The 27,652-nt window shown below is 47.4% G+C and overlaps 1 protein-coding gene across 4 annotated transcripts in view; it reads left to right on the top strand.

Annotated features, from left to right (window-relative positions):
• OSBPL2 (oxysterol binding protein like 2) overlaps nucleotides 1–27,652 on the top strand; it is a 342,788-nt gene that overhangs the window by 273,632 nt on the left and 41,504 nt on the right. For all 4 annotated transcript variants that reach the window (XM_086932854.1, XM_086932857.1, XM_086932856.1 and 1 more), the window contains one exon: nucleotides 7,525–7,614. In XM_086932854.1, coding sequence (XP_086788980.1) covers nucleotides 7,525–7,614 — 90 coding nt within the window. The remainder of the gene's footprint in view (nucleotides 1–7,524; nucleotides 7,615–27,652) is intronic.

Raw genomic sequence — 27,652 nt, 5'->3', positions numbered from 1 at the left:
GGAGACTCCTTGCTGATCATGAATGGCAGCTACTCCCAGAGGTGGTGCACAGCAATGTTGAAAGTCCTGGAAGGTGGAAAGCCCTTTACCAGCACAGAGAACACACAGTGCGAGCTCTTTTGTGCTTTAGAATTCACATGAAGGCTCTGTCTTGGAGACACATTTGCACAGAGTTGAGCACACTACTCCTGTATACATTTCCACCACTGCCTCTCCTGCCCCAAGTTCTGAAGATCAGGAACAACTAGGTACAAGTCATCCCAGTGGCTTTGTATTGGGCCAGGAGAGTGTTATACACCCAAAACTCTGGCCATGAGCAACTGTTTGATGATCAGGCTGCTACTTCGGGAGGATCTTCTGTCTTCGCAGTAGGGCAGTGTCCTTCACCCAGACCTACATAATCTACACCTTCCTGCGTGGAGATTGAGTAGCCACAGTTGACTGCCTTTGATCTTCTTCCTGAAGTAGTGCATGTCATTCTAACAGCCATCTTCTAAACCTGTTTACACTGGATGCTTGGACAAGTTTCTGGCCTGCCGCAATTCCCACCACACAGACCAATTACAAGTAAAGTTGTCAAATGTTCTGTTTTTTGTGCTTCCTTTAGCCCAGCAAGGACTTACCATGAGCATATTTAAAGGTTAGTTGTCGTCCATTTTGGCCTTTTTGTGTCTACGTGACCGACTATCCTTGTTTAAATCACTTGTGATATATTTCCTGGTCTATATGTTCCCACCAAATTCTTTTGTAATGACACAGTGAGCCCTTACTTTGGTCTCCACTTTTCTGATGTGTACTCAGTTTGAGCCGAAGCAAAGCTGTCCTTTATGTCTACTGACTTCCTCATAGTGATAACCTCGCCACCATGTGAGTGAACTTTAATATCTGTCCGTACACCCATCGTACACCAGATTTTTTCCAGACAAACTGGTGTGGCAGACTAGAGCAGCATTTTTGACTAAAGAAGTGACGCCCTTTCACGTTAGACAGTGTATCACCCTTCAGGCTTTCTTTTCTCTATCTCAACGCTTGAAAGAGGAGAAGAGGCTCCTTGTTTTTTACCTTAAAAGAGTTTTGAGCTTTTACCTTTCAACATACCAAAGTGGATGATCAGCTCTTTGTGGGTTTTACTGGGGTAAAGAAGGGTAAGGCAGTGCAGGAAAGGACACTATCTAGGTGGATAGTCATCTATATAAAGATCTGCTGTGCTTAGCATAGAAGCTAGCCCGAAGGCTCATTTGACTAGAGCTGGACTGCGACCACTGTGTTGCCCATGGACATGGTTCTGGGTATCTGTCAGGCTGTGATGTTGGCATTACATCATATGTTCACGAAGCACTAGTGCCTTGATAGCCAGGTCCAGCCCATTTGCCCGTTCGGTCCTAGAGGTTTTTCTGGTTTGAGCCATTCCACTAACCCACTGTCATGCTTTGGTGTATTTACACAAGGTAAGGAAGCAGTGGGTATGAGTATTCATCAGAAGAACAAATTACTTACATTTGGTAACACTCTCTGCATTTTGATCTCTCCGTCACTCTTGTGAGGTCAGAGGAAAAACATTTGGGTTAACCAGCTAGTAGAGACTTAAAACACACAGGCCTCTGTTGTTGAGTGCTGGAGAAGGAAAGATGGTTCCCACAGAGCTGACCTGTGACGCCTGGCAATTTGTTGATGGGGAAGCAAGATCCTGGCTTTGCCTAGATTCACAGAAGGGTGTCGTAGTAGAGCTTCATTAAATGGAAGGAGAGGCTCTGAAGAGGGCTGCCCTAGATGCAGAACCTCCGTAAGGACATTTGTTTTTAGCTGCACTGAGGTTAGTTGGCGGTCAAGAACTTCTTCCGCCCTTCTAATGACCATTGCAAAGTAAGCAGATTGTAATGGGGCCAAGTGATTAATCTAGGCCAGTGTCCTTGACACTGGCCTCTTGGAGAGCCCAAAAACATTCTCCTTCTCATGCGGTCGTGATTTGTCATCGCCATCATCACAGTCATGTGGCTCTGGTTCAGAAAAGCACTGTGGATGTGGTAGCATTCCTTGAGAGTCTGATTAGGGTGGTTGGGGTTGAGAAGGATTTGCTTCAGAGTCCGAGAGGACTATGGGTTCTACTGGTGGTGCATGTGGGAGGCCAGTTGAGGATCCGGAGCAGGAAATGGCCCAGGAGCCGAGGCTGACCCTGGAGTAGAGTCGAGAGGCATAGTTGGCATCTGGGACAAACATGCTAACAGTAACCCGACTGGAGGCCTCCTTGCAACGTGGGGCCTGGAAGCACACCAAAGGAACATTCAAGGGTATAAAAAATGCATAACATAACCTCTTTGAAGGCTTACATCTGTTGCAGCATTGAAAATGGCACAGGAAACTCAGGCTGAATTGGGATTATCTCTGGGATTCGGGACCTGGTGTCAGAGCGGCGTAAAGATGTGGAGTCATGTTTTGACTTGCTGTGTTTTTTGTTTGACTTTCACTTACCTGAGGATTCTAAGTGGAATAAATACCTCTCTCAGGACCGAGGATGCATCCTCAACTTTGACCGGGTCTTCCTGCGATGTTCAGCAACATAACTTTGCGGTCCCCTATGGCCTTCAGATTCATCAGAGCTCATTCACCATACAATCTAGTCCTGCAAGGAGCCTAGACTCTAACAACATACTTTGTTAGGTTGTGTCACAAACAAGAGTTTGTGGGAGTCCGTGCAGGGTTTAAACCTGTTGTTTTTAGAGTGAGATCTAGCCCATGCACACTGGATTTTTATTGATCTTTTACAAAGTTTTCTGTTGTGTGACAGTGAATGAGCAGCTCCAGATCTGTATTGGAAGGTGCAGAAAGAAAGGAACTGACATTGAAGAGCAGATGTAGTAAGTATATACGGCCCAGCATCCCTTCTGGGGCTGGACGCACCTGACCAAGAGCTTCATGACGCCACTACCAGGGCGCAAGGGAATTGCTGAAAAAAATCTCTAGATCCAGTCTGGTGCCTGGGGGTATTCACAAGGTGAGTAATCTGCGGTTAGAAGTATGTATTAGAAGAACAAGCTACTTGCCTTTGGCACCCTTTCTGGTGGATACTCTTATCTAACCACAGATTCCACACTACCCGCTACACTCCCCTTACTGTGGCCCTCTACACTCCCCTTACTATGGCCCTCTACACTCCCCTTACTGTGGCCCTCTACACTCCCCTTACTGTGGCCCTCTACACTCCCCTTACTGTGGCCCTATACACTCCCTTTACTGCGGCCCTCTACACTCCCTTTACTGTGGCCCTCTACACTCCCTTTACTGTGGCCCTCTACACTCCCTTTACTGTGGCCCTCTACACTCCCTTTACTGTGGCCCTCTACACTCCCCTTACTGTGGCCTCTACACTCCCCTTACTGTGGCCCTCTACACTCCCCTTACTGTGGCCCTCTACACTCCCCTTACTGTGGCCCTCTACACTCCCTTTACTGTGGCCCTCTACACTCCCTTTACTGTGGCCCTCTACACTCCCTTTACTGTGGCCCTCTACACTCCCCTTACTGTGGCCCTCTACACTCCCCTTACTGTGGCCCTCTACACTCCCTTTACTGTGGCCCTCTACACTCCCCTTACTGTGGCCCTCTACACTCCCCTTACTGTGGCCCTCTACACTCCCCTTACTGTGGCCCTCTACACTCCCCTTACTGTGGCCCTCTACACTCCCCTTACTGTGGCCCTCTACACTCCCCTTACTGTGGCCCTCTACACTCCCCTTACTGTGGCCCTCTACACTCCCCTTACTGTGGCCCTCTACACTCCCCTTACTGTGGCCCTCTACACTCCCCTTACTGTGGCCCTCTACACTCCCATTACTGTGGCCCTCTACACTCCCCTTACTGTGGCCCTCTACACTCCCCTTACTGTGGCCCTCTACACTCCCCTTACTGTGGCCCTCTACACTCCCCTTACTGTGGCCCTCTACACTCCCCTTACTGTGGCCCTCTACACTCCCCTTACTGTGGCCCTCTACACTCCCCTTACTGTGGCCCTCTACACTCCCCTTACTGTGGCCCTCTACACTCCCCTTACTGTGGCCCTCTACACTCCTTTTACTGTGGCCCTCTACACTCCCCTTACTGTGGCCCTCTACACTCCTTTTACTGTGGCCCTCTACACTCCCTTTACTGTGGCCCTCTACACCCCCTTTACTGTGGCCCTCTACACTCCCCTTACTGTGGCCCTCTACACTCCCCTTACTGTGGCACTCTACACTCCCCTTACTGTGGCCCTCTACACTCCCCTTACTGTGGCCCTCTACACTCCCCTTACTGTGGCCCTCTACACTCCCCTCACTGTGGCCCTCTACACTCCCCTCACTGTGGCCCTCTACACTCCCCTCACTGTGGCCCTCTACACTCCCCTCACTGTGGCCCTCTACACTCCCCTTACTGTGGCCCTCTACACTTCTTTTACTGTGGCCCTCTACACTCCCCTTACTGTGGCCCTCTACACTCCCCTTACTGTGGCCCTCTACACTCCTTTTACTGTGGCCCTCTACACTCCCCTTACTGTGGCCCTTTACACTCCCCTCACTGTGGCCCTCTACACTCCCCTCACTGTGGCCCTCTACACTCCCCTCACTGTGGCCCTCTACACTCCCCTCACTGTGGCCCTCTACACTCCCCTCACTGTGGCCCTCTACACTCCCCTTACTGTGGCCCTCTACACTCCCCTTACTGTGGCCCTCTACACTCCCCTTACTGTGGCCCTCTACACTCCCCTTACTGTGGCCCTCTACACTCCCCTTACTGTGGCCCTCTACACTCCCCTTACTGTGGCCCTCTACACTCCCTTTACTGTGGCCCTCTACACTCCCTTTACTGTGGCCCTCTACACTCCCTTTACTGTGGCCCTCTACACTCCCCTTACTGTGGCCCTCTACACTCCCCTTACTGTGGCCCTCTACACTCCCCTTACTGTGGCCCTCTACACTCCCCTTACTGTGGCCCTCTACACTCCCTTTACTGTGGCCTTCTACACTCCCTTTACTGTGGCCCTCTACACTCCCTTTACTCTGGCCCTCTACACTCCCCTTACTGTGGCCCTCTACACTCCCCTTACTGTGGCCCTCTACACTCCCCTTACTGTGGCCCTCTACACTCCCCTTACTGTGGCCCTTTACACTCCCCTTACTGTGGCCCTTTACACTCCCCTTACTGCGGCCCTCTACACTCCCTTTACTGCGGCCCTCTACACTCCCTTTACTGCGGCCCTCTACACTCCCCTCACTGTGGCCCTCTACACTCCCCTCACTGTGGCCCTCTACACTCCCCTCACTGTGGCCCTCTACACTCCCCTCACTGTGGCCCTCTACACTCCCCTCACTGTGGCCCTCTACACTCCCCTCACTGTGGCCCTCTACACTCCCCTCACTGTGGCCCTCTACACTCCCCTCACTGTGGCCCTCTACACTCCCCTTACTGTGGCCCTCTACACTTCTTTTACTGTGGCCCTCTACACTTCTTTTACTGTGGCCCTCTACACTCCCCTTACTGTGGCCCTCTACACTCCCCTTACTGTGGCCCTCTACACTCCCCTTACTGTGGCCCTCTACACTCCCCTTACTGTGGCCCTCTACACTCCCCTTACTGTGGCCCTCTACACTCCCCTCACTGTGGCCCTCTACACTCCCCTCACTGTGGCCCTCTACACTCCCCTCACTGTGGCCCTCTACACTCCCTTTACTGTGGACTCCACTCTTTTCACTGTGTATTAAAAGATTCCCAGTTAGACATCTGCCTTCTGTCTGATCTGACCAGGTAATAAGTTCCGACCCGAAGAAGCAGACAGAAATTAGCATCGGTGTGCAAGTATGGCACGCGGCTGCGGTGTCAATGGCGGGCGAGGTGTTTGGTGGACAGGAAGTGGGGGGGAGGGGTCAAAGTGAAGCTGCTCCCCACCACCCATTGACACACCGGAGCAATGCTGAGCAAAAACTCCAAATTCAGCCCAGGGGTATTCACCAGGTTTCAAATCTGCAATTTGATACAGTATCCATCAGCAAGAGCATTCTCGAAGGGAAGTTAACTTGTTCCTGAGGGCAATCTCAGTGGCCATTGGGAACGTTTTTGGAAGCTGTTTTGTGAGTGCATTGTCTCCATTAGCATGAGAAAGAAAAATCAGAGCCTGAATTGCAGACATCAGTTAGTTAAATAGGTGTTTATGCTATCCAGTCGTTATAACTGGTGATCGATAGGCGGTGTGAGTTCTTCTACTGATATGAATAGTGCGATGAGATGGCATGGGGAAGGCCAGCAGCGCATAGAGGTGGCCACATGGGGAAACATGTTCTATTCAGAGTGAGCAAATATGTTTGAATGAGAGAATTACCTAAAATGAGGAAGTGGTGAATATTTTAGGGTTCAATTGAAACTGTATAGCCATCCAAGCTTTTTAACGTGAGACACCTCTCTGCTGCTGTACGTCTCTGGTGTCATGATCAGTGCGATTACCCAGACATGTTTGCTTATCTCACAATAACTCAAAGAAAAGAATGAAAATGGGCAGAAAATGAGACCATTTGCCCAGCATTTTATTTTAGAGTTCTAAGTAGAGTGTACAGCTCTGCTTGGATGAAAACATGACTTTATGAACGAACATCTGGCAAAAATGCACCTTTTGTTGCTGTGAACGGTTACTTTTTACAGTTTTGAGAAGGAACTTCTAGTCACACAGGTAGGTGCTGATAGAGCCCCAAGTTGTCACTTGGAGTAGGGAATTATTGTTGGTCCCTTCCTAGTTGCATGCCCTCTTTTCCCAGCCAGAAATTGACATAATTGAATTTTACTATCATTTCACATACCTTGATTCCTACTACCTCCCATGAACGAGACGACAGACCATGATACTACATTTCCATCCTTACTGCTCCCCGGGCTGCTCTCTTCTCGTTATCTCTCCTCTGTACTCCCAATCCCTTTGCCACATTTACAAAGAGAGGCAGACTCTTCGATCCTCAAGTAGTTGGGCAGAGATCTGTTATGCATTTCTTGTTAAACTTACACTTATGCACTGTCTGGGATTTCATGGTCCTTAACATGGATCCGTATTTTAATAGTGAAGTGTTCATTGTATTTGTGAGAATTGGGATGCATTTTTCAACACGACTTCGATTTGTGGGCCATTCTCTCTTTACAGCTCCTTGTCTACCATGTTACATCCTACTTCACATGGTAGAGGTTAGTTCGAAGTAGCCTCTTTGTATAAAAGTGCCCTGCAGTTCCCTAGAGGCCTGAGCAGGGCAGTCCTCTGAGTACTGTGCTTCTAGATTCTGCTTCTGGCCCAGAGTCTGAGCACCACCTGATCTATTGTTATTTGCTTCCTACCAATCTGGCAAGAAATTACTGTGTACTTATTTCATTTCTGTGCATGCCCTGCAAAAGTGGGCCGCAAGAAGGGGAGGGTAAACTGCTCAATGCTTTGATGAACAGGTGGAAAAACTTGTGGTACAGGTTGTGCTTTCACATGTTCAATATTTTAATTAGATTTTCTATTCTTCTTTTACAGTACCGGTGATAAATGTGTGCTCAACTTCAAACCCTGCGGACTGTTTGGGAAAGAGCTGCACAGAGTGGAAGGATATATTCAAGACAAAAGGTCAGCTACGAACTAAACTTAAAAATAATATTGACTGTGTGCAGTCCAGATCTACAGACAGAGGGTATCCCACTTTGGGCCTGTGCGCAGGCGTGGGAGGTTATATTAGGTGCAAGAGATACCACTCTTTGTGTGGCCATTGCAATTCAAAGTAAGAGAGGACATTTATTTAGTCCCTTTACGAACATAATAACTGTAGGCCATCAGACAAAACATCATGTTTATGCCATCTTTTGATTAGCCAGACTGTCTGGCAACAGCAAAGGGTGATTATCTGCTAGGCAAAAGTGGAAACATCGAGAGATATATAGAGCATACACCCTCCTTCAGTAAGCTCTCTCATGAAGGTCTGTGTTTAACTTTACAGTGTTGTGTAATGAAAACACTTGATGTGCTGTGGATGTGGTGTATAATGTGATCTCGAGGACCTTTTGCACACACTCCAGCAGTGTAAAATGGCTATTCCAGGAGACACTTAATCAGAGTCTCACATTCTCCATTTAGCATGTTAAAGGTACTTCACTCACTGTTGTGGCATTGACCAATGTTATTTACAATAGCTGTAAATATTTGTAATGTACATTGATCTGTAATAGAGGTCCATTTTTCTGTATCAATGCTATTTATCCACATACTTTTACTAATAGAGATTTGCCCATTCCACAGTAGGCGGATATGGAAACCCGGCATTTCTCTTTCTGAAACTTTTGAATATGCCTACCTGGGTTTGAAACAAGGGTGGAATACAGTCAAAAAGCCATGCCGCAAAAAAATATGCTGCGCAGTGAGGAATGTAAGGACCAACACATTCTTGTACCATCCTGCACTGTCAGGGGCTGGACAGTGTAATGGCCTTATTGGCAATTACATTGTTAATTACACTGGCTGGCTCCTGACAGTGCTTTTCTAAGCCACTTTTGCAGTTATGGGGCTTGTGCCTGCTGCCTTCCTACTGGAGCACTAGGAGAGTTCCACAGACAAGTGCTGCTTCTCAGGCTGAAAAAAGAGCTACGTTTGTATGGAAAGTTGCCCGTAATTTTGGGTGCCTTCATTTGGTTGGATTTGCCTTAGTTTGTAATAGTTGGAAAATGAACGCGTCAATGAGCTCATCAACCTTAAAGAAAACATTTATAATTGAAGTTGACAGAAAGCAGATCATTCCAACAAATTAAACCCCATCCTCTATTTGGTTTTGTACAATTGAGTTCCTTTTGGAAATCTGCATATACGTTACGATTTTCAGGATCCACATAGAGACTTTTGACATATATATATATATATATATATATATATATATATATATATATATATATATATATATATATATATATATATACAGTTGTCCTGTGATTTATTGTGAGATTGTTTTTCTACATCCAAGTCAACATTATTGGTGTTATAATTTGTTTTTTTAAATATATTTTTATTGCCATATTTTAATTTTAAACTCCACAGCCTCTACCCAACCCCACCTACCATCCAACCCCACACAATAGATTATGTAGAAAGAATCCATCACATATAAATATATGCAAACAAGTGCGGACTGCTAATCAAAATCCCAATGCAGCTCAAATCAGTTCATCCAATTAATATTGGGACACAATTATTCATCATATATAAGAACCCACAATCAGTGAGTCAAAGTGCGCCAACCATAGAATGAACCCAAGTACTGGTTACCCCACAAAGTGACTTGTGCAATTACACTCCCTTAAAATAAAAAAAGAAAAAGAGAAAAGAAAAGAAAAGAAGAGAAAAAGAAAAAGAAAAAAAAAGACCAGGGCATTCCCAATACATCTTAAAAACTCCAATTATAAGGCCCCTTGATAAGCCCATATGGTCAAAGGTTGCTAAATTCTCAATCCCTTCTTCCTGGCTCGGCGACCCTTTCTTGCATAAACCGCCTTTTCCAGATAGAAAAACTGTTAGAAGTCGGGTTAGCCGTTGTTGAAAAGTGGGAGGATTGACATCCAGCCAGGTGAGGCGACACAAAGCCTAAGACAGTCATGGAAATACAGAGCAAGCCCCCTCCTTCAACTAATCCCAACCTATTTTATATTCTCAGTAATATTAACGAGGGAGTCATGACTATGTTCAATAATAGATTATCTCTGAGTAAATTGTTAATTTCACCAATCAACCAATCACCGGAGAGAGAGAGAGAGAGACACAGGTTGCAAACAAGTGCACTATGCCTGCCCCATTCAGAGAACACCTTGGACAGAGCGTTCCTTTTCTGTCCTCCTATTCTGTCGACAGGCAAATATGGTGTCTAATGAAACTGAAGCTTTGCTCGACTATCCGGACTTAGCAGCGCAGCATTGTCTCGCCATTCGGATTACCTTGTTTATTGCTGATCGCTGTTGCGGTCTGAATACCTTGAATTTTCCCGCTAGTTTGTCAGTTGCTGCATTGTTGTTCCAGCGGCATGTACTGTGCGTGGTGGATTGTTGTTGCTGCCACGGTTAGTGAAACTTTGTTTACCCGGGGCTATGATGAGCCCGGGGGCTTATGGTCTCAAAGAGCCGTGCCGCAGGCACTCTGGTTTCTGGTGTCACAACCACTGCTGGAAACTCCTCCATGGCACCTCTTGAGACTGCAAAGGAGAACAAATTTCGAGGGCCACCCGGCAAGGGCAAGCTGGAGACTAGGGGAAAGAAGGCATCCCTGAGGACTATGCATGACACAGCACTGGCTGAAGGTGGGTCTTTGGAGCCTTCTATTGCAAGCCTGATTGCTCCTTTATCTACAGTGCCCCCATAATTGATACCTTGGTGGAGGGGAGTAGCAGAGGAATGGTGGACTCCTTGTGTGGGACTCCGGTAGTTTCTAGGAATAACAGTGGCAATCTGGCTTAAGAGGTGAATTCGGTAGCCTCCCCCCCACCCTCACCCCCTGGCTTTGGCTGCCCCTCCCAGGCAAGTGTTGTTGAATGTGGGATCGGAGTGGTCTGAAATTTCTACTGAATCTGCTGAAATCTCTTACCACAGGACCCCCTACAGGCCCTCTCAGGGAGCAGAGGGGGACAGAGTATGGACACCTGCACTAGAAAAGTGGTCACTCCTGCTGTTCGTCCCAGGCTTGTTTCTGAGGGCCGGTCGCAAAGAAAAGCAACCCCGATCTGCTCCCCTTCCTTGACTTGCTTGAATTGGTATGGCTAAGTGATGGTGATCGTAGATATCTGGACGAGCCGTTCTCAGAGGAGGATGTGATTGTGTGATTCGGGCTATGCCCGGGGACAAAGAAGGGATTGGACGGACTAACGTCCGCATTCTATAAGGAGTTTGCGCCACTCCTTGCACCCCAACATGTACGAGGAATCACTGGAGCGGGAATTTCTTACCCCCTCTCTGAGAGGCACTCATCGTGACTATTCTTAAGCCAGACAAGGAGCCACAGTGGTGCGACTCCTAAAGACTGCTATCCATGATTAACCTTGATAATAAAATCCTTGTGAAGTTGCTGACCACCGGACTGCTCCCCTTGCTTCCCATGGTACTCAGACCTGATCAGTGTGGCTTTGTCCCTGGTAGAATCACTTCCTATACCCTCCGCACCCTTTTCGTGACCGTGCAGGAGGTTGACCCTTCTCTCCTGGCTGCCACTATTTTTTTGGATGCCTCAAAGGCATTCAATACCTTTGAATGGCCGTACCTTTTTTAACTTATCACCCGTATTCCCCTGAGCCTGTCCGTTTAAAAAAAAAAAGCGCAACTATATTCTACTCCAACGGCTAGGTTACTGGTCAATGAAGTGGTCTTTCCCCCTGTCAAGGTAGCTCGCGGCACGAGGCAGGCGGGCCCACTGTCACCCCTCCTATTTGCTGTGGCTATGGAGCCACTGGAAGCTAGATTGCGGCAGCATCACGCACAGTGTGGCCTTTTCTTTACCCCCCCGGGTAATCTTGGTGTCTATGTATGCGGGCGACGTGACTCTATACGTTAATCACCCGGCAACAAATCTGGACCCCCTCATTTGCGAAATCACTAGGTTCGGAGGCCTCTCTGGCATCACAATCAACTGGGAGAAGGCCACGATCTTCCCGCTAACTGCGGTTACTGACGCGTTCCAGTCAGAATTTCCACTTAAATGGGCAGAATCCCCAATGAAATATTTGGGGATTTGGATCAGTCGGGATTCTGAAGAGCTGTGACGTTATAATTATGGCAGACTTTTGGGATGGTTAAAGAGCCAGCTGAACCGTTGGAAGTCGCTCACGCTGTCTCTGGCTGGCCAGATTACCATTGTCAAGATATTATCCAAGTTCTTATGTTTTTATCAGCCTCCCCTACCTCTCACCTCCAAATTTAAGTAGAGGTTTCGCTCGAATTAGATATATCCCTGGTTTGGGCGGGTGGGCAGCCACGAATTTGCATGGTAGACCCTCACGCTTCCGTTTGAACAAGGGGGTCAGGGTGCTCCGGACATGGAGTTGTACTATAATAGTGTGCAAACCCAGTTCGTATTTCATTGGATTTACCCAACTTAGTTTATGGCACACACCGCCTTTGAAAGCGACCTGGCGGGCCCAATTCCCATGTGCCAAGATTAATCTGGTTGGCTGAACAGTTTGGGCGTTGCAGGAACTTTGTTGTAGGGCATGTTTGGACACACTATTCGCACCTTCTGTGCCACTCACTAGACACCTGGCATTACCTTTCACTGCAGAGATGGGGGTCTTTCGGCGACTGCGAAAGCTACAGCTACACACAATAGAGCAGGCATTCCCTGAATGCATCTTCATTAGCATGGATGCTGCACTAGGGGACAAACACATGGGACTGATGGACAGAGTGACATATTTCCAGCTTAGAGCAGCGCTGCATGTGCTTTATGACTCGTTCCCAGTGGCACAGCCGGCATTCGGAGTCCTAGAAGACTTTTTCCCAACCCCTCACCCCGCAAACTCCCTACCCGCTTATACTGTGGTATGCAGCATAAATCCCTGATGAGTATCTCCCCCCCCCCCCCCCCCCCCCCCCGCCCACAATGCGAATGGGGAAAAAAGCCTGGGAGTCCCCTTTGAGGAGGGAGTGTGGGCATACTGCTGCACTCAGGTGTGGGAGCGGACACCCAGTTACAGACTACGGTTGATTCATTTTATATATATATATATATATATATATATATATATATATATATATATATATATATATTTACAGGCTGTACAGGACCCCTATGTGGATGCGTAGAGCTAGTTTGAGTGAGTATACACAATGTGTGTGCTCCAGGACCGCGGAGGCCTCCTTCCTGCTCTTGGCGTGGCAATTTCTGGATGTTGCAGAGTATTGGGAAGGCATCTTTGATGTGTTGGAAGAAGTGATAAGTTTTAGATATGAATGCTACCTGCTGGTTGCCCTACTTGGCTATGTATGAAAGGTGCCAGTGGAACACAGGAAGCTAGCCGTTATGCTACTGCTGCTGGCTAAAAGGCAGGTAGCAGTCTGCTGGGGTTGCAGGCGGAACCCACGTTTGGCTGACTGGGTTAAAGTTGCAGCATTCTGCCATAACCAGCTATCAGAATTTTGGGAGCTAATGCCTGCCCAGGCGCCTCCTAAAAAATATATGGGAACCGTTGCAGAGTTACCTTAGTGCCCAACCACTCGACCAAGCGGAGGCCTCATTCCTTGAAGGGTAGGTGATGCGAGGAGATTATTTGAATTGTTTGTGATGACACTGTTTGCCTCACTGAGACACTCCTTGACCGACGGCCAGAGAGATTCCCTCCCTCCCCAGCTCTACCCTCTATTTTATTTCTTTCAATATACAGTGAGTTGTGTTTACACAGGGAGCTAAAGCGGATCAAGTCTGCTGCATGGATACCGGGACGTTATATGTATTGCTAAACTCTCACTACCAATAGACCGACCAATACATCCAGAGAAAACAATGTATACGAATGATGCCAATGTGTCAGTTAAACCCTTCCATACTTGCAATGGATGTCCGCTGTAGTTTGTACTTGGTGAAAACTGAAGAAAAATAAACTTATCAGTTTTTTCAAAGCATAAGCCTACATTGGAAAGAAAGCCTTTGAAGCCAAATGTTTTGTACTGGGCATCAACATCAAAATCTTCAGCAATGGAAAAGCGTTTCTAAAAGAAAGATCCTAGTCGTTCGAAAGACATAGACAGCAGTAAGGAGATTCCAAGAAATGAAACTCAACTTTCATTGACAATAGTCCGGAAAACTATCAGGACAGCCATACTCTTCCTTGAATAAAAGAAATCTAAGCAGGAAGCCACGTCTGAAAAAGGCTGATGAAGTGCTTGAGCCTGAAAACCCACAATTACTTGTTACAGCTAAAATGGTAGCGCCCTTGAAAAACATGAATGTTTGTTGCGGCATGGAGTTCTTTTAAAATCTCAACTAGAAGGGCAAAGGAAGAACTAGCGAGGAGGCAGAAGAGGAGTGAGGTGATGCGAGCAGGCAACATAAATTAGAACCTCAGGAGAATTAAGTGCAGTACACAACAGGTGGCAATTACGCGGAGTTCTCCAAGGTTAGAGGGGGATTTAAATTTCTGTCATGGTGACAATATTCTTTGGAAGAATTTGCACCTGATTTACCCCAGCAGGAAATTGAATTGTATCCATTTAGCCGTTTCAAACTAAATACCTTTCCATGTACCATATTTTGGTTAAAAGAAAAGAAGTCCTATGGAGTTCCACTAGAGGAGGAACAAGAGGAGTCCTGTTGCTCTTTTAAACTCTTTGTAATCCCATCAAAGAGTAATACATTTCTTATATTTTTGAGCCTCTTAGATGAAAGCAAGGAGGTGGATAGCAGAGGGATTGGCTCCTCTCACCACATTGAGGACCCGCTGGGAGGAGGACATTGGTAGGGAGATCCCGGAGACGACCTGGGCCCAGTTGGTGAGACGTGCCTGGAAGGGCACACGTAGCGCCCGTTTCCAACTGGTCCACTATTATGTTCTCCATAGAGCGTACCTGACCCCGGTGAAGATCAAGCGTTATTTTGCCACGGCTTCAGCGGAATGCCCTAGATGCCCGGCTCAGGAGGCGGACCTCCTACACATGTTATGGGCCTGTCCAGGACTGACGTCCTACTGGCAGGAGGTAGCGACGACTCTGGAGGAGGTGACGGGGAGGCGCTTATCATTCGATGCGGCGGTGGGGCTCTTACACTGGTTCCCCCATACCCCCCGGAATAAAATTTCCAGTAAATTTATCGACCTGGGGCTCCTCCTTGCTAAGCGAGAGGTGACCAGGAACTGGAAGGCACGAGCTGGTCCGGCAGGCAGCAGATGGCACAGTGAGCTTTTGAAATGGGCGGCGGGAGAGAGCGCGCTGAGATATCAGCTGGCTTGGAGGCAGGGTAATGAGAAGGCGCAGGAGGCCGCGTTGGAGTGGGAAATGCTGGTGCAGGCCCTCAGGGATTATTGTGCCCCCAGCGACTCCGAAAGTGAAGAAGCGACTCGCCCCGAGTCCCGATGAACGTCAGCACTGACAGTCCTATTACCTTCCCCGGGGGTCAAATAGTAGATCCTATGTTGATAAGCTCCCTGGCGCTGGTGGTGGGGGGGTGGGGGGGGGGGGTTCACAGTTAGTAGGTATTTTGAGGGGGGGGTTTATTTTGGGGGGTTTGGGTTTGTTTGGAAAAGCAGATGACGGACAGTGTATTATCCGGACCAGCTCCAGCATCCTACTGACCCCTGTTGCATTTCGCCGCCCGACCCCAGGGTTGTGGGCCGGTTGGCTGTGTACAGACTTTACGGAGGGGGGCCAGAGGGCTTTATTCTGTATATGTTGCTTATAATACAATGCTGGTCGCTACTGTACTGATTTACTGATTCCTGCAATAAAAATATATTTAAAAAAAAAAAAAAAAAAAATGAAAGCAAGGAGGTGATCAGAATCGCCACTGCAAAGGCAGTATCACCAGGGTTCAAATCCTGTTGATGGTTACTTGAAAAAGATGACGGTGACAAAAGAGCCAGCAAAAAACATGGCTACGTTGCAAGTAAGAGGTACCTTCTGAAGCGGTGCTCCAAGTCTGAGAAGAGGACGAGGCAGATCTTAGTTTTACCAATCACAATACCAAAGGCAACTAGGGACTGCAGGTGTTAAGAACACAATGCTTTTGAGATGGAGGGCAAACCTCAAACCCTCGCCATTCAACTCCTTTGGGGGAGACTGCAAGTTATCTTCCTCAATGCCAAAGAATAACCATGGGTAACTAGATACTAAACATATTAACACATGGATATTGCACAGAACTGTATTGATCCAATTCACCAAACCTTCAAAAAAAGGACACCTGTGTGTTGTGCAACAAGTGCTTTGACTACTGGTCATGTGAGTATCAAGAAGAGTACTGCACCAATAATGGAACAAGGCAGTATACTCGGGTTACCTCTTAATTCTAAAACTGGATCAGACTTTTAGATTTGGGTCTTCTATTTCTAAAGCGATTCCTACCCTAGACATTTATATTAGTTGATATTATCAATGCCAGAAATGACTCCAGCATTGACAGTGTTGTTTTTCTTGATTGCCACTCCCTTCTGTTTCATTTACCATCTGGGTTTCACTGTTCTTGTGCAGCAACAACACACTTGTTTTTCATAACAGACTACCTGCCTAATAAGTCTTGTTTTTTTAAGATCTTATGACACCATGTCCACCTTGGTCTTAGCTGATTTTCGACTGAGGACACCTCTACGTCGGCTCTGATTAATTTCATTTTTTTTTTTTTTTGGAACCTCAGTCTAATTTTTTTTTCTTCCTGTCTGCAGTGCTGTTCATGGAACTATGATCACTTATTTTGTTTATATGCTGGCAGTGTGCACTAATATTTCACCCATCTGTTGGTAGTCCTCTCCTGGATGTGCTACTACTACTTTCACTTGAAGACCTAAAAGGTTATGCTTTCCTGCTTTTTATTCCTATGCTATCCTTCTGCCCTGCTGTTGTTTAGCCAATATTATTCTTCAGTTTTCCTCTCCCTACACTCCTGGCGCCACCAGTCAAAGAACCCTTTTTTGTCAACTCTTTCATCTCACTTGATGTTTCCAAACATATATTTGTAAAGTTCTACCTTTGCTTGCAAGCTTAGCCTTATGTTTCTTACTGTAGTTCTTCTTTTTGTCAACCTACATACTTCAAATTATGTTTCTCCACATTTAATAGACACATCCTTTCCAACTCTTTTCTTTCCGCTGCTCACATTCCTTTGCTTTCTTTTCTTCATTTGTGTTTACTTCCTCTGTATCTCCGTCTCCCCTTTTAAATGTTAATTTTTTGGTGTGCACTTTTGTTTTTATTCATCTCTCTTCACAAGCTATTTCTGGTCCCCACTCCTTACCTTTTTGCCTCCTAACGTTGTCGGTTCTTTTTACTTTATTATCTACACTCGGAAAAACTTCCCTGACTGATTCTTGTATCTCCATTACTTGGCGTTTTTCTGAGTTAATCCGAAATCCTATTTCTCATTTTCTTTATCTCATTATCTCCTATTCTCACTCTTCTTTCTTTATGCCCTAAATAAATGTATTCAGATTTGCAACCTTATGTAATGCTTTCTTTTAAATGTACAGAGTTTTGGCAGGACGCTGCATCCGTAAAATCAATTAGGGTAATTGCCTTATATAAATGCAAAGATTGTACCAGCACCTTCTTTCTGAACATTTACCTGCCCTTCACTGTCATCCAAAACAACCTGTACGATCACATTAGTGCTACTGGCCTAAAGCGCACTTTTGATTTCAGCGCGCACTTCCTGCTCACAGCCAACATGTTGGACCTTCAGTATGCAGCTAAAATCCATAAATGGAAAATATAAACATCAGAACCTGGTTAAAAAAGATGACCAGTTAACTGGCAGCATTCAATTAAAGCAGTTAAGCAGTTTAAGGGCAAGAAATTGGGTGTATTGACCGCTGTTTATAGCAAGTATGCTTCTGTGCTTTTCAAAGTTGAAGCCTTCATCTGCAAACTGCTGACTGGGAGGGTTTGTATGAAGACAAAGGAGGGAATATAAAAAGAATAGGGCTCAGTACTCCACATGGGGAGTTATTGAGAACATTCATCCAATTAGTTCCTGAGAAAATTGCAAGGCAATTTTACACTCTTGAGTATGTGGCTTTTACTACCTAAATAAATCTGCTTGACAATATGATTTCTTGTAAAGGCTTAATACAGAGAGATTCAGGCGAATAAAGCATTCCTTTGATCAAATGGGCATTTCAACAATTTCTTTTACAAACCTTGTGCCACCACCTGCTCCATCTGCTACATCAATTCCATTGCTTGAAAATGTTATTGATGAGAAGTGGTGCTTTGACACAACTTACCATGCTCCCAGTCCCCCAAGGGCTAGAAAATACAGAGATAGAAAAGCAGATCCACCTTACAGTAAGTCATGGCTAACAGTCACACAGCTTAGTTAATTATTTTTGTTTTATTTAGTGTGATAGAAACCCAGTAATGCTTTTTGAACACTATATAATGATGGCATAAAATCAACACTCATGGCTAATAGTGATAGCAAAATGTAGAGGATGATGAGTGAATTTGTTTATACTTGGAAAAATAATACGAAGAATTGTAAAGTTTACAGTATGAACTTATTCTGATTCATGAGCTGTGTGTTCTGCCATCTGGTGTTTTGGTCTCGAGGTGTTTTTGCTTGCACGACTCACTGTCAAGTCAACTGTAAGCGCACAATAACACAAAACACATCATTTTAGATGTTGCTTTCTATTCTGTGGGTGTGGAGGCGTTTTCTCATTTTGCATTGTACAATATCAAATCAAAATAGGTTCAGACCGGGCACCCTGCAACTGGAAATTACATTTTGCATGCAGAACCAGCAAGAAGCTAAAGCAAGTAGAGGCATCACCGATGTTTCTGGCTTGCATTGAATTGATGTCGCTGTTCTCTTCACATTAGGCATATGGTTGTGCCATTATTCCATGCACATGAAATTGATAAATTATAAGTAACCCATGCACCTCACCAGTACATAATATAGTCAATGGAACACAGTAATCATTCCCTTAATTTCACAGTAAATGTGTGAAAATTAATTTGATTCTGTTAGTAAACCAAATTTCTAGAGTCATTAAGGTTTTATCAATTAGAGGATTTTTTTTTTTTTTTATAAACCCAACACCTCAGTTTTAGGGAGTTGGGTTTCTGTCACTGAGGACGTTCGAAGTCTATTTAGAGTTGATGGCCTCCTATTTAATTCTTGCGTTGGATTACTTGGAAATTCAATTGATGGTACTTTGCAAAGATTGTCGCTGCCGAAAACATTTGCAAAACATTCATGAAGTGCAAACCTTGAAGACAAAATGTGTGACAGTAATACAGTTTTCTAATCCTTTCACAGGATTTGGAATGCACATAGACATATTTCAAGCATATGTAAAATGAGCACAGTGAGAAAAAAATGTTATCTTGTGCAAGTGGAAAACCCTTAGTAATGCTACATTTTCTTTTGGGCCATAAGCATTACCTCCTTGTTTTTTAAGACATACACCATCCCTCTACATTACTTCATTAAACAAAGGACAACCTTTTACCTTTTCTTGCCTAATTCTCAGACAGTCTCTTGGTGGATCCGTCAGAATCAGTTTTAATTATGAGCAGAGCATCTTCTAAAAGAGGAAATCCGCTTTTCAGAGTTGCTACTACAGTTTAAAAGAATGCCGGGAGTAGGAAATGTGCCAGCATTTGTTTTGAAATATTTTCTTATGGGTTTGCACAGCATCTGCAAATACATTTACACAATGGTTAAGCTTTGCATAAAGGGTTTTGTAAAGGAAGGTTATTGATTAGGTCTGCACATGTTTTTCTCCTCTTTCAGCAGTTCAGTATGTTGCTCCATGACTGCTTTCTCTATTGTTGCACGTTCTGGCAGCTGGGGTTCTTAGCCCTGGTGTCAGTGTCTTTGAGGTCATTTGGAAGATGCCTTGCCATCACATAGTTGCTATCCAACATAAACAGAAAGCTATTTTTGGATAACCACATTCAGAATTTAGCAGTGAAACTTTTCAGGTTTTAAAATTTGAGCTGTACTCCTTTCAGATTGGACAAGATTTTTCACAACTTTTTTAGAGGTGTCAATTGGAATTATGTCACCTACCAAACAAATTGTAGGCCCTACCTAAAACAAATGTCAGCGACGGTCCTGCCCAGGGTACCCCTCTGATGTTTGGTGCCAGAACATGACTCCAGGACCTGCAACAACTGAACCCAGATGAACCTGAAGGGCATACAGGACCAAGGAGCAAAATTCTGCATCACAAAACGCCAAAGTGTCCGTCCTGTGACTGGTCGGAGCCGAAAGGGAGGCCCTGTTGAAGCCTTGGAGTAGGTTGAAGAAAAATCACAAGAAGCCCAAGCAGGAATCGTCCCCTTCCTCTCACTTTCAACATCCAGCGAGGGCGCAAGGGTGTCAACATGCCACGCTGTCTTACTGCTGAACTCAGAAGAGCCGATTCTGAATCTGGCCCACACGCAGCCCGTATTTGAGTCCATCTGCAATGACTCATCCCTGTTGAGACCTTTATGGATGCCAGTGCTGCACATTTAAATGAAGTATTAAAAAAAAAAGGATGGATGGAAATCTTGAATTAATCTCAGCTACTGCTAATCACTTGGGCCGCATCCCAGTCCATTGTTGCACATCAGGCACCTTAGTTTTGACCCAGCCAAATGCAAATCAACCTTGAACCTGCTCCATTGGGAACAGTCCAGCCCGAACTGGCAGGCCAAGTTCTACCTGATCCAGAACACACTCAACACAAAACTGGGTTATCCCAAGTTAGAACTCATCACCCGGTTATAGTTTAGTTGCAGTGGCACAGTGTGCATGGGTCCCATGTCTCGGCATACCCATCTCACTTATGGCGTCACACTGAAATGTGAAAAAACATTGATGGATGGAATGCTTGAATCAATCTTGGCCACTAGCAGTCATGTGCGTCCGCTTCCTAGCCCATCAGTTTGAGTTTAAAAGAGTTTTTTTTTTTTTGAGTTTGAGTTTAAAAATATTTCTAGAGCGCACGTACACCGAGCGGTTTCATGGCGCTTTTGTAGTACTACAAACCCAAAAGACGAAAAGTACTAGGAGCCGGGACCGATTTAAGAGGGAAATGCCTGGGAAAAAAAGAAAAGTTTTAAGAGCTTTGCGGAAAAGGGAGTACTGGGGACAAGACCTCAAGGAAGGCGGGAGAGAATTCCAGAAGGCGGGAGCCACAGTTGAGAACTTGGATCCTCCCCATTTTTTACGTTTGAAGCGGGGGACGATGAGAAGCTGTTGGGTGGATGAGCGCAATTCTCTGGTCGGGATGTAGTCGTGAATAGCAGAACTGATAAAAACAGGGGCAGAGCCGGACCGGGTATTAAAAATAATGCAGCCCAGCTTGAAAAGAGCACGTTGCTGAACAGGGAGCCAGTGTAGTGATTTGAGAAGGGGCGTGACGTGATGTGATTTGGGTAAGTTGAACACAAGGCGGGCTGCCTGGTTCTGGACCAGCTGAAGGCGCCGCACGAGGTACGCCGGCATGCCACAATAAAGGGCATTGCCGTAGTCCAGGCGGGACGTTACCATTGCCAGAAGTATAAGTTTAAGGGCAGAAGGGGTGAAAAACCGGGAGACTTTGCGTATAGTCCGGAGGGAAAGAAAGGCTGAGGAAACAACCGCACTGACTTGGGAGTGAAGAGAAAGTTGATCATTAAATTTAAAGCCAAGGGTTTTAACCGAGGAAACAGGAATGGGTGGGGGGCCTAAGGAAGGGGGCCAGAAAAGTGAGGACCAAGGACTGGAACAACCACCCGTCAACACCAATTCCGTTTTATCGGGATTGAGTTTCAGGTGGTTGTGGTTCATCCAGTCCTGAATGAAGGTCATAACAGAGTGAAAGTTGGATATAGACACAGAAGAAGGGGAAAGTGGAAAAATTAGCTGGAGATCGTATGCATAATTGTAGACCGAGACCTCCAGCTGTTGTAAAGCAAAAATAAGAGGGGCAATGTATAAATTAAATAACAGTGGTGACAGTGAGGAGTCTTGAGGGACCCCGCACGGCACAGGCCGGAAGTAAGCTGAGTAATCGCCCAAGCGAACTGCTTGAGTGCGGCCGCTCAGGAAGGAGGACAGCCAGACCAGGGCAGACCCCCCCGATCCCCGCCGCCTCGACACGTGAAAGTAAGATGGCATGATCAACCGTGTCGAATGCGGCGGAGAGATCAAGAAGAACCAAGGCCTGGGGCTGATTAGTGTCCATGCCCTCTCGGAGATTGTCCAAGACTGATATAGCAACTGATTCTGTCGAGTGCGCAGGGCGGAATCCAGCCTGCCTGGGGGCCAAGACACTGTTCCCTTCCACAAAGGCGCTGAGGGTTCTAACTACGTGGCGTTCCAGTGCCTTGGCTAGAAAAGGCAGGAGTGAAATAGGGCGATAGTTGGCTGAAACAGAAGGATCAGCACCAGGTTTTTTTAGGAGAGGTACAATTACCGCCGATTTGAGAGAAGGAGTGACAATACCCTGGGAGAGTGAACTATTCAGAAACATAAGGGGTGGTGAAGGACAGGAGCAGTAGATCTGTTTGAAGATGTTGGTGGGGCAGGGATCCAGAGGGGAACCGGACTTGACCAGAGGGAGAAGGGACAGAAAGGAATCCACCGTGAGGCGAGGAATGGAATCTAGACGTGCTACAGCTGAGGGAAGAGAAGGGGCAGTGAAGGAGCGGGACGGAGGGGGAATATTTGCTCTGATCGTGCTGATTTTATCAAGGAAAAAAGAGTTAAGAGAGTCACAGAGGGATTGGGAGGGAGAGGGTTTGTGTGAGGCCCTGTCAGAATAGGCTAGATCTTGGACAATATCAAAAATTTCTTTTGGTCGGTTTTCAGCGAACTGGATCTTAGATAAGAAATAAGCCTTCTTGGTTTCCAGAATAGATTTCTTGTATAGTACCAAAAGATTGGTGTAATGATTTCTTGAAATGGGACAATAGTCCCGCCGCCAAAGGCGCTCCGCTTGTCGAAGATTAAGTTTTTGAGTCTTCAACTCCTCTGAAAACCATCGGTTAGCATCTTTGGGACGCTTAGACGATATGCGCTTTAGGGGGGCGACTGCATCACAGCCAGCCTGCATCCAGCCCTTGATGGATTCCGCTTGTCCAAGAGATGACAGTCCTGAGAGATCCGGGCTAGATGCGGAGAGTATGGTCGTTAGAGCGGCCATGTCTACTCGATTCCATGATCGTGCCCAGATGTTTTTGGCTAGGGGGGGCTTAGGGACTGAACGGAGGGATAAAGAGAAACAAATAAGAAAGTGATCAGACCAAGGGCAGGGAGAGGTGGAAAGAGAAGTGACCGGGCAGTCTCGATGCCAAATTTGGTCGAGGATGTGACCCAAATTGTGAGTAGGGACGTGAACAGCAGAAATGAAATTGAGAGAAAGGAGTGACTCGGAAAACTCCTTGGACGCTGTACATTCCGCAGGGTCGGAGGGCCAAAAATTAAAGTCGCCAAGGACCACAATAGACGAGTGGTTAACTGCAAGGGTAGCCACCAGGTCAAGAAAATTGTGAAGAAACAGTTGCGGGGAGGATGTGGGTCGATAAATGAGAACACACGTGAGAGGGGGAGTAAGGGAGAGTGAGCGGGCCACCAGACAATCTGATGATCCCAGGGGGGAGATAGCTAACGGTTGGAAAATAATTTCTTCACGGGCGATCAGTGCAACTCCTCCACCTGGCTTGCCTGGAGAACGGTCGGCTCGAAGAGCGTAATAGGATGGAGGAAGGATTGCCAGTAGGGAAGGGAGGGAGCTGTCGGAGAACCAAGTCTCGGTGAGAAATAAAAGATCGGGTTTATGTGACTCCAGTAGCGTAAAAAGGTCCAACTGGTGCTTGACTGCCGATCTGGTATTTAGATACATCGCGGAGACAGCCGTGAGGGGAGAACCAGTGGGTGGGAGGGTAGTGGAGCACCCGGTCGGGGCCAGAGGAGAGGAGCAGGAGTGGGAGAAGGCTTTGGGTTTAAGGAGGCCCAGCCTGGTAATTCGGGCTGATATAGCATCTTCAAGAGGCCACGGACCCTGAAGATCGGTCAACTGTGCAGGTGTATATTGAATAGAAGGGGCAGAGTGACCAGCCCCTAGCCTCGGTCGGCCGCGGACGGGCGCAGACGGGCTTTCCTTTGGCGCGCCTTCGGCACGCAAACGTCGCGCCCGCTGCGCTTCCGAGGAAAACACATGATTTGTAAGGGGTTGCACCGGTGGGCGTGGCCTCCGAGGGGGCGTGGCCTGCAGGCTGGGCGAGGCGCTGGGAGAGCGTCCCGCGCTTGAAGACAACAGCGCTAAGTCCGCTGGTCAAATGCGTTGAGTGGGGGGTCAGTAATTTTCATACTTTGCCACCTCAGTTTGGATTTTTCTATGTATTTAGTTTTTTAACACCAACCTGTGCATTTTTAGCACACTTCCAGTTCCCTCTGTTGTGTTTTTGTGCCTCAAGGATCTGCACAGACCTCTAGTCGGAGTTCCACTGGCAGGTTCTCTTGCACTAGCTTCACTGCCGATTAGCTTCTGACACCTCTCTACCCTGATTCCTTTGACATAGATGCTGGTGCAGGCGTCGAAGGAGCTTCCACAACCCATAGTGGTTTCCTAGGCTGAGCTGAACTCTCCTTGGCCATGTTCTAATCCCACTGGAGCACAGCCAGCTGAAAACCCTTCTGACTCCAACAGACTGCCTTTACCACTTGATAGAGCTCATCTACTTCACCAGATCTTGTTCTGATTCAGACAATAATACGAACTATAATGATGGGGACAACTTTGCCCCACGTTATGATGAATTTTTGGTATGGTTGTGTAAGATAAGGTCCAGCCTCCTCACCTGTCCCTAAGGGCCTGGCTCCTTTCGTTTTTCTTACCCACGTTATGATGAGGGCAATTAGTACGAAGAATTAGAGGTTGACAGTTGTCAAGACACCTCCCCAGACACTTGACTTGTCTCTCTCTCTCTCTCTCTGGACTTGCCACAGAGGAGTCGCTGTTGTCATGCAGAGTGCCACATAGGTCCTTAACCTGCTGCTCCCCACCATGGAAGTAAAGACCCACTTCTTAACTGAGGTTTTCCTGCCTGGCTAATCTCCTTGCGAACCTCTCCTACCATTCCCCTCTTGGGCACTTGGACAAAGTCATGTTCTGGGCCTCCAGTTTGTAAGCAGGTTGATTATCGCCACAGATCCACATCAGGCATGCCTGACGTCAGGTACAACACTCAATGCTGGAGAGTTTGGTGGTACAGGCCTCCAACAAGAAAGTCCATTCCAACGCTTTTCCTACAAACCCTCCTGAATGCGGAATCAAATGCATGGAGGTTTTTGGCAAGCGCATATTTTCTTCTGCCAGCCTTGCCCTATGTTCTGTCAGTGCCAGTTGTCACTTGGCTAACTACAGTCATGCATTGTGGGACATAGTAGGCCAGATCTTACCAGCAGTTTAAAATGACCTACAGATCTCTTTAGCCAAACCCATTCAGGATGACAGGGATGTGGAAGAATTTGTCATCCAATCGGGTCTGGACACAACAGATTGTTTGGGTCGGGCAGTTGGCACAAGTATGGTGCTTTGGCACCATGCTTGGTTGAGGTCTACAGGTTTTTATGGGGATGCCCAGACATCCTAGACTGATTGGAGTTCAATAGCTTTCACCTCTTCAGTGAGAAAACGGACATGGCCCTGGAACAATTCAAAGAAAGAGATGCCAAAGCACATTCCTTGGGCAAGTCTGCCCCCTATAGGCTATCTCTTCAATAGTTTTCCCCTTTCAGAAATACACCAAGCGCTTTTAATATTGCCAGTTCTAGACCCTGTTGTCCGCACACCTATCTTCTCAGCCCTTTCGTGGCTAAGGCAGCAGCTCCCAGAGACAACATTCAGGGATTCAGTGACAACATGCAGCTCAGACTCCCACCGCTCATTTAACCGCAACTCAAAAACCGCATCTGAAAGAGACTATTAGTTATAGGTCCCTTACCTTAGAATTACCCCCAGGCATCAGACTGGATCCGGAGAATTTTTCTTCAGCAGTCCCCCTGTGTGTCGGTAGGTGGCGTTGGTCGACGCTGCATTGATTGTTGGCGCCGTGATCGCCCGAATGACGTCGCTGTATCTACCTAGATGCCGCCATTGCGCGCTGACGTGAGTTCTTTCTTTTACTGCGCCAGCCAGCCCAGATCCAGAGAGAGCGGTACCGTAGTAATTTTTTGACTAGGTTTTTTCGACTTTTTGTCAACATCTTTTTCACGTCGGTTGACTCTTGGTGCACATCGGCGGACCAGCTGCAAGCTTTGTGACTCTTGTCACAAGCTCATGTCAGTCACGAATCCGCACCTCATGTGCCTTTGGGGCCTGGAGCACGAACAAGACCCGAAGTCGTCCTCAGACTGTCGGGCCATGAACCCGAAGTCTTTGTGCGGGAGCGGTCCCTAAAGCTTCTGGAGGCCCAGCAGTCAGCTCGGCGCCGCTGGAGGTCCCGGTCGAAAGGGAGGTTGTGGGACCAGTCGTGGTGTCCCTTACCTTCACTCCTCATTGAAGTCTTAGTCTTCGTTTAAGTCTAAGCACAAAAAGGCAGCGAGGAAGCACCATTGCGCTTTGCCTTCTCCCCGTCTGTCGGCCAACGCGGTACGCGGAAGGTTGTCATCCTTCGGTCCTGCCTGCGGAGCCTGCTGGGATGGCTCTGAGCTTCCCTCCCTTCCCGGGAGCCGTAGCGTCCCCTGCCAAGCTACGTGCCTTTTACGAGGCTCTCCACTCCATCTTCGGTTAGCTCAACTCTGCCAGCGCACCTTCCGGCCCCGCGGACTCTGCTCTAGGCCTTCCATTCCAGCAGCTCCGGCCCGACGCCACATGTCCTCCAGGGATCCAAGCCTGGATCCTGATCAGCGCTGGTTGACTTCATATCTCCCCCGGTGCCCATTCCACTGACAAGACATCTGCCTCCTCAGACGCCGGTTGGGAGCCTGGCCGGCGTGGACCCCGGCCTCCCCATCGAGCCGAACACAGAGCCAGACTAGCATCAACCAACACAGTTACTGGCACCGACTGTTACTTTTGTACCCCTGTTCTATCCTGCTGTTCATTATCGTCTTGAGTGGCAGCCAGGGGAGGATACGGAGGACTGGGAGGGGTCTGTAAACCATCTGGCAGACCAGCTTAAGAGCCGGACTGGAGAGAGAACTTGGGTGATACCGGTGGTCTGGATACCTCCCCAGACCTTGGTATGCTTTCTCCCCCTACCGTGGCTATTACGCTGTGGTGTTGCGTAGGGCGGCTGAGGCTTTGGGCCTCTAGCTTCCTACTTTGGCAGTCAGGACTAACCTTCTGACTGAGGTGCTTCAGCCGGCAGCGGCCTCCTCGTAGCACCTGCTGTCGTTAAATGAGGCCCTCACCGACATCCTTCTGGGCACTTGGTCCAAACTCACCACAGGGGCTCTTGTGGACAGGATGATTGCCCGACGCCACTGCCCAGCCTCGGGCGACCCCATTTTCCTCCCCAATACCCTACCCCTCAGAGTTTGGTGGTCCAAGCCTCCACCTCCAAAGGCGCGTTCCCTACTGCTCCCCAAGATAGGAAATCCAAGTAGCTGGATCATCTTGGGAAGAAGATGCTTTCTTCCGCCAGCTTAGGACTGTGGTCGGTGAACAACGCATGTCTCTTGGGCTGCTACACCGACTCTGTGTGGGACACGGTTGCGCAAGTGCCAGAGGAGGCCCGGACTGTACTCACCTGTGTGGTTGCAGAGGGTAGAGACGCAGCGAGGTTCGCCATTCGATGTGGGCTGGATACTGCTGACTCGCTAGGTAGAACGATTTCTTTGTCAGTAGCCTTGAAACGCTATGCCTGGCTGAGGTCTCTCTGCTTTTCCAGGGATGTCCAATCGCCCCTTTTGGACATGCCTTTTGATGCCTTTCGCCTGTTTGGCGACAAGGCGGGACAGTGTGCTTGAGTGCTTCAAGGACTCTCGGGCTACAGCCTGATCCTTGGGCCTCGCT

This window comes from Lissotriton vulgaris, chromosome 7 (assembly GCF_964263255.1).
Source record: "Lissotriton vulgaris chromosome 7, aLisVul1.2, whole genome shotgun sequence".
In the NCBI taxonomy this organism is placed as follows: Eukaryota; Metazoa; Chordata; class Amphibia; order Caudata; family Salamandridae; genus Lissotriton; species Lissotriton vulgaris.
The sequence above is the reverse complement of the archived record's forward strand: the minus strand, read 5'-3'. Positions and strand labels throughout refer to the sequence as shown.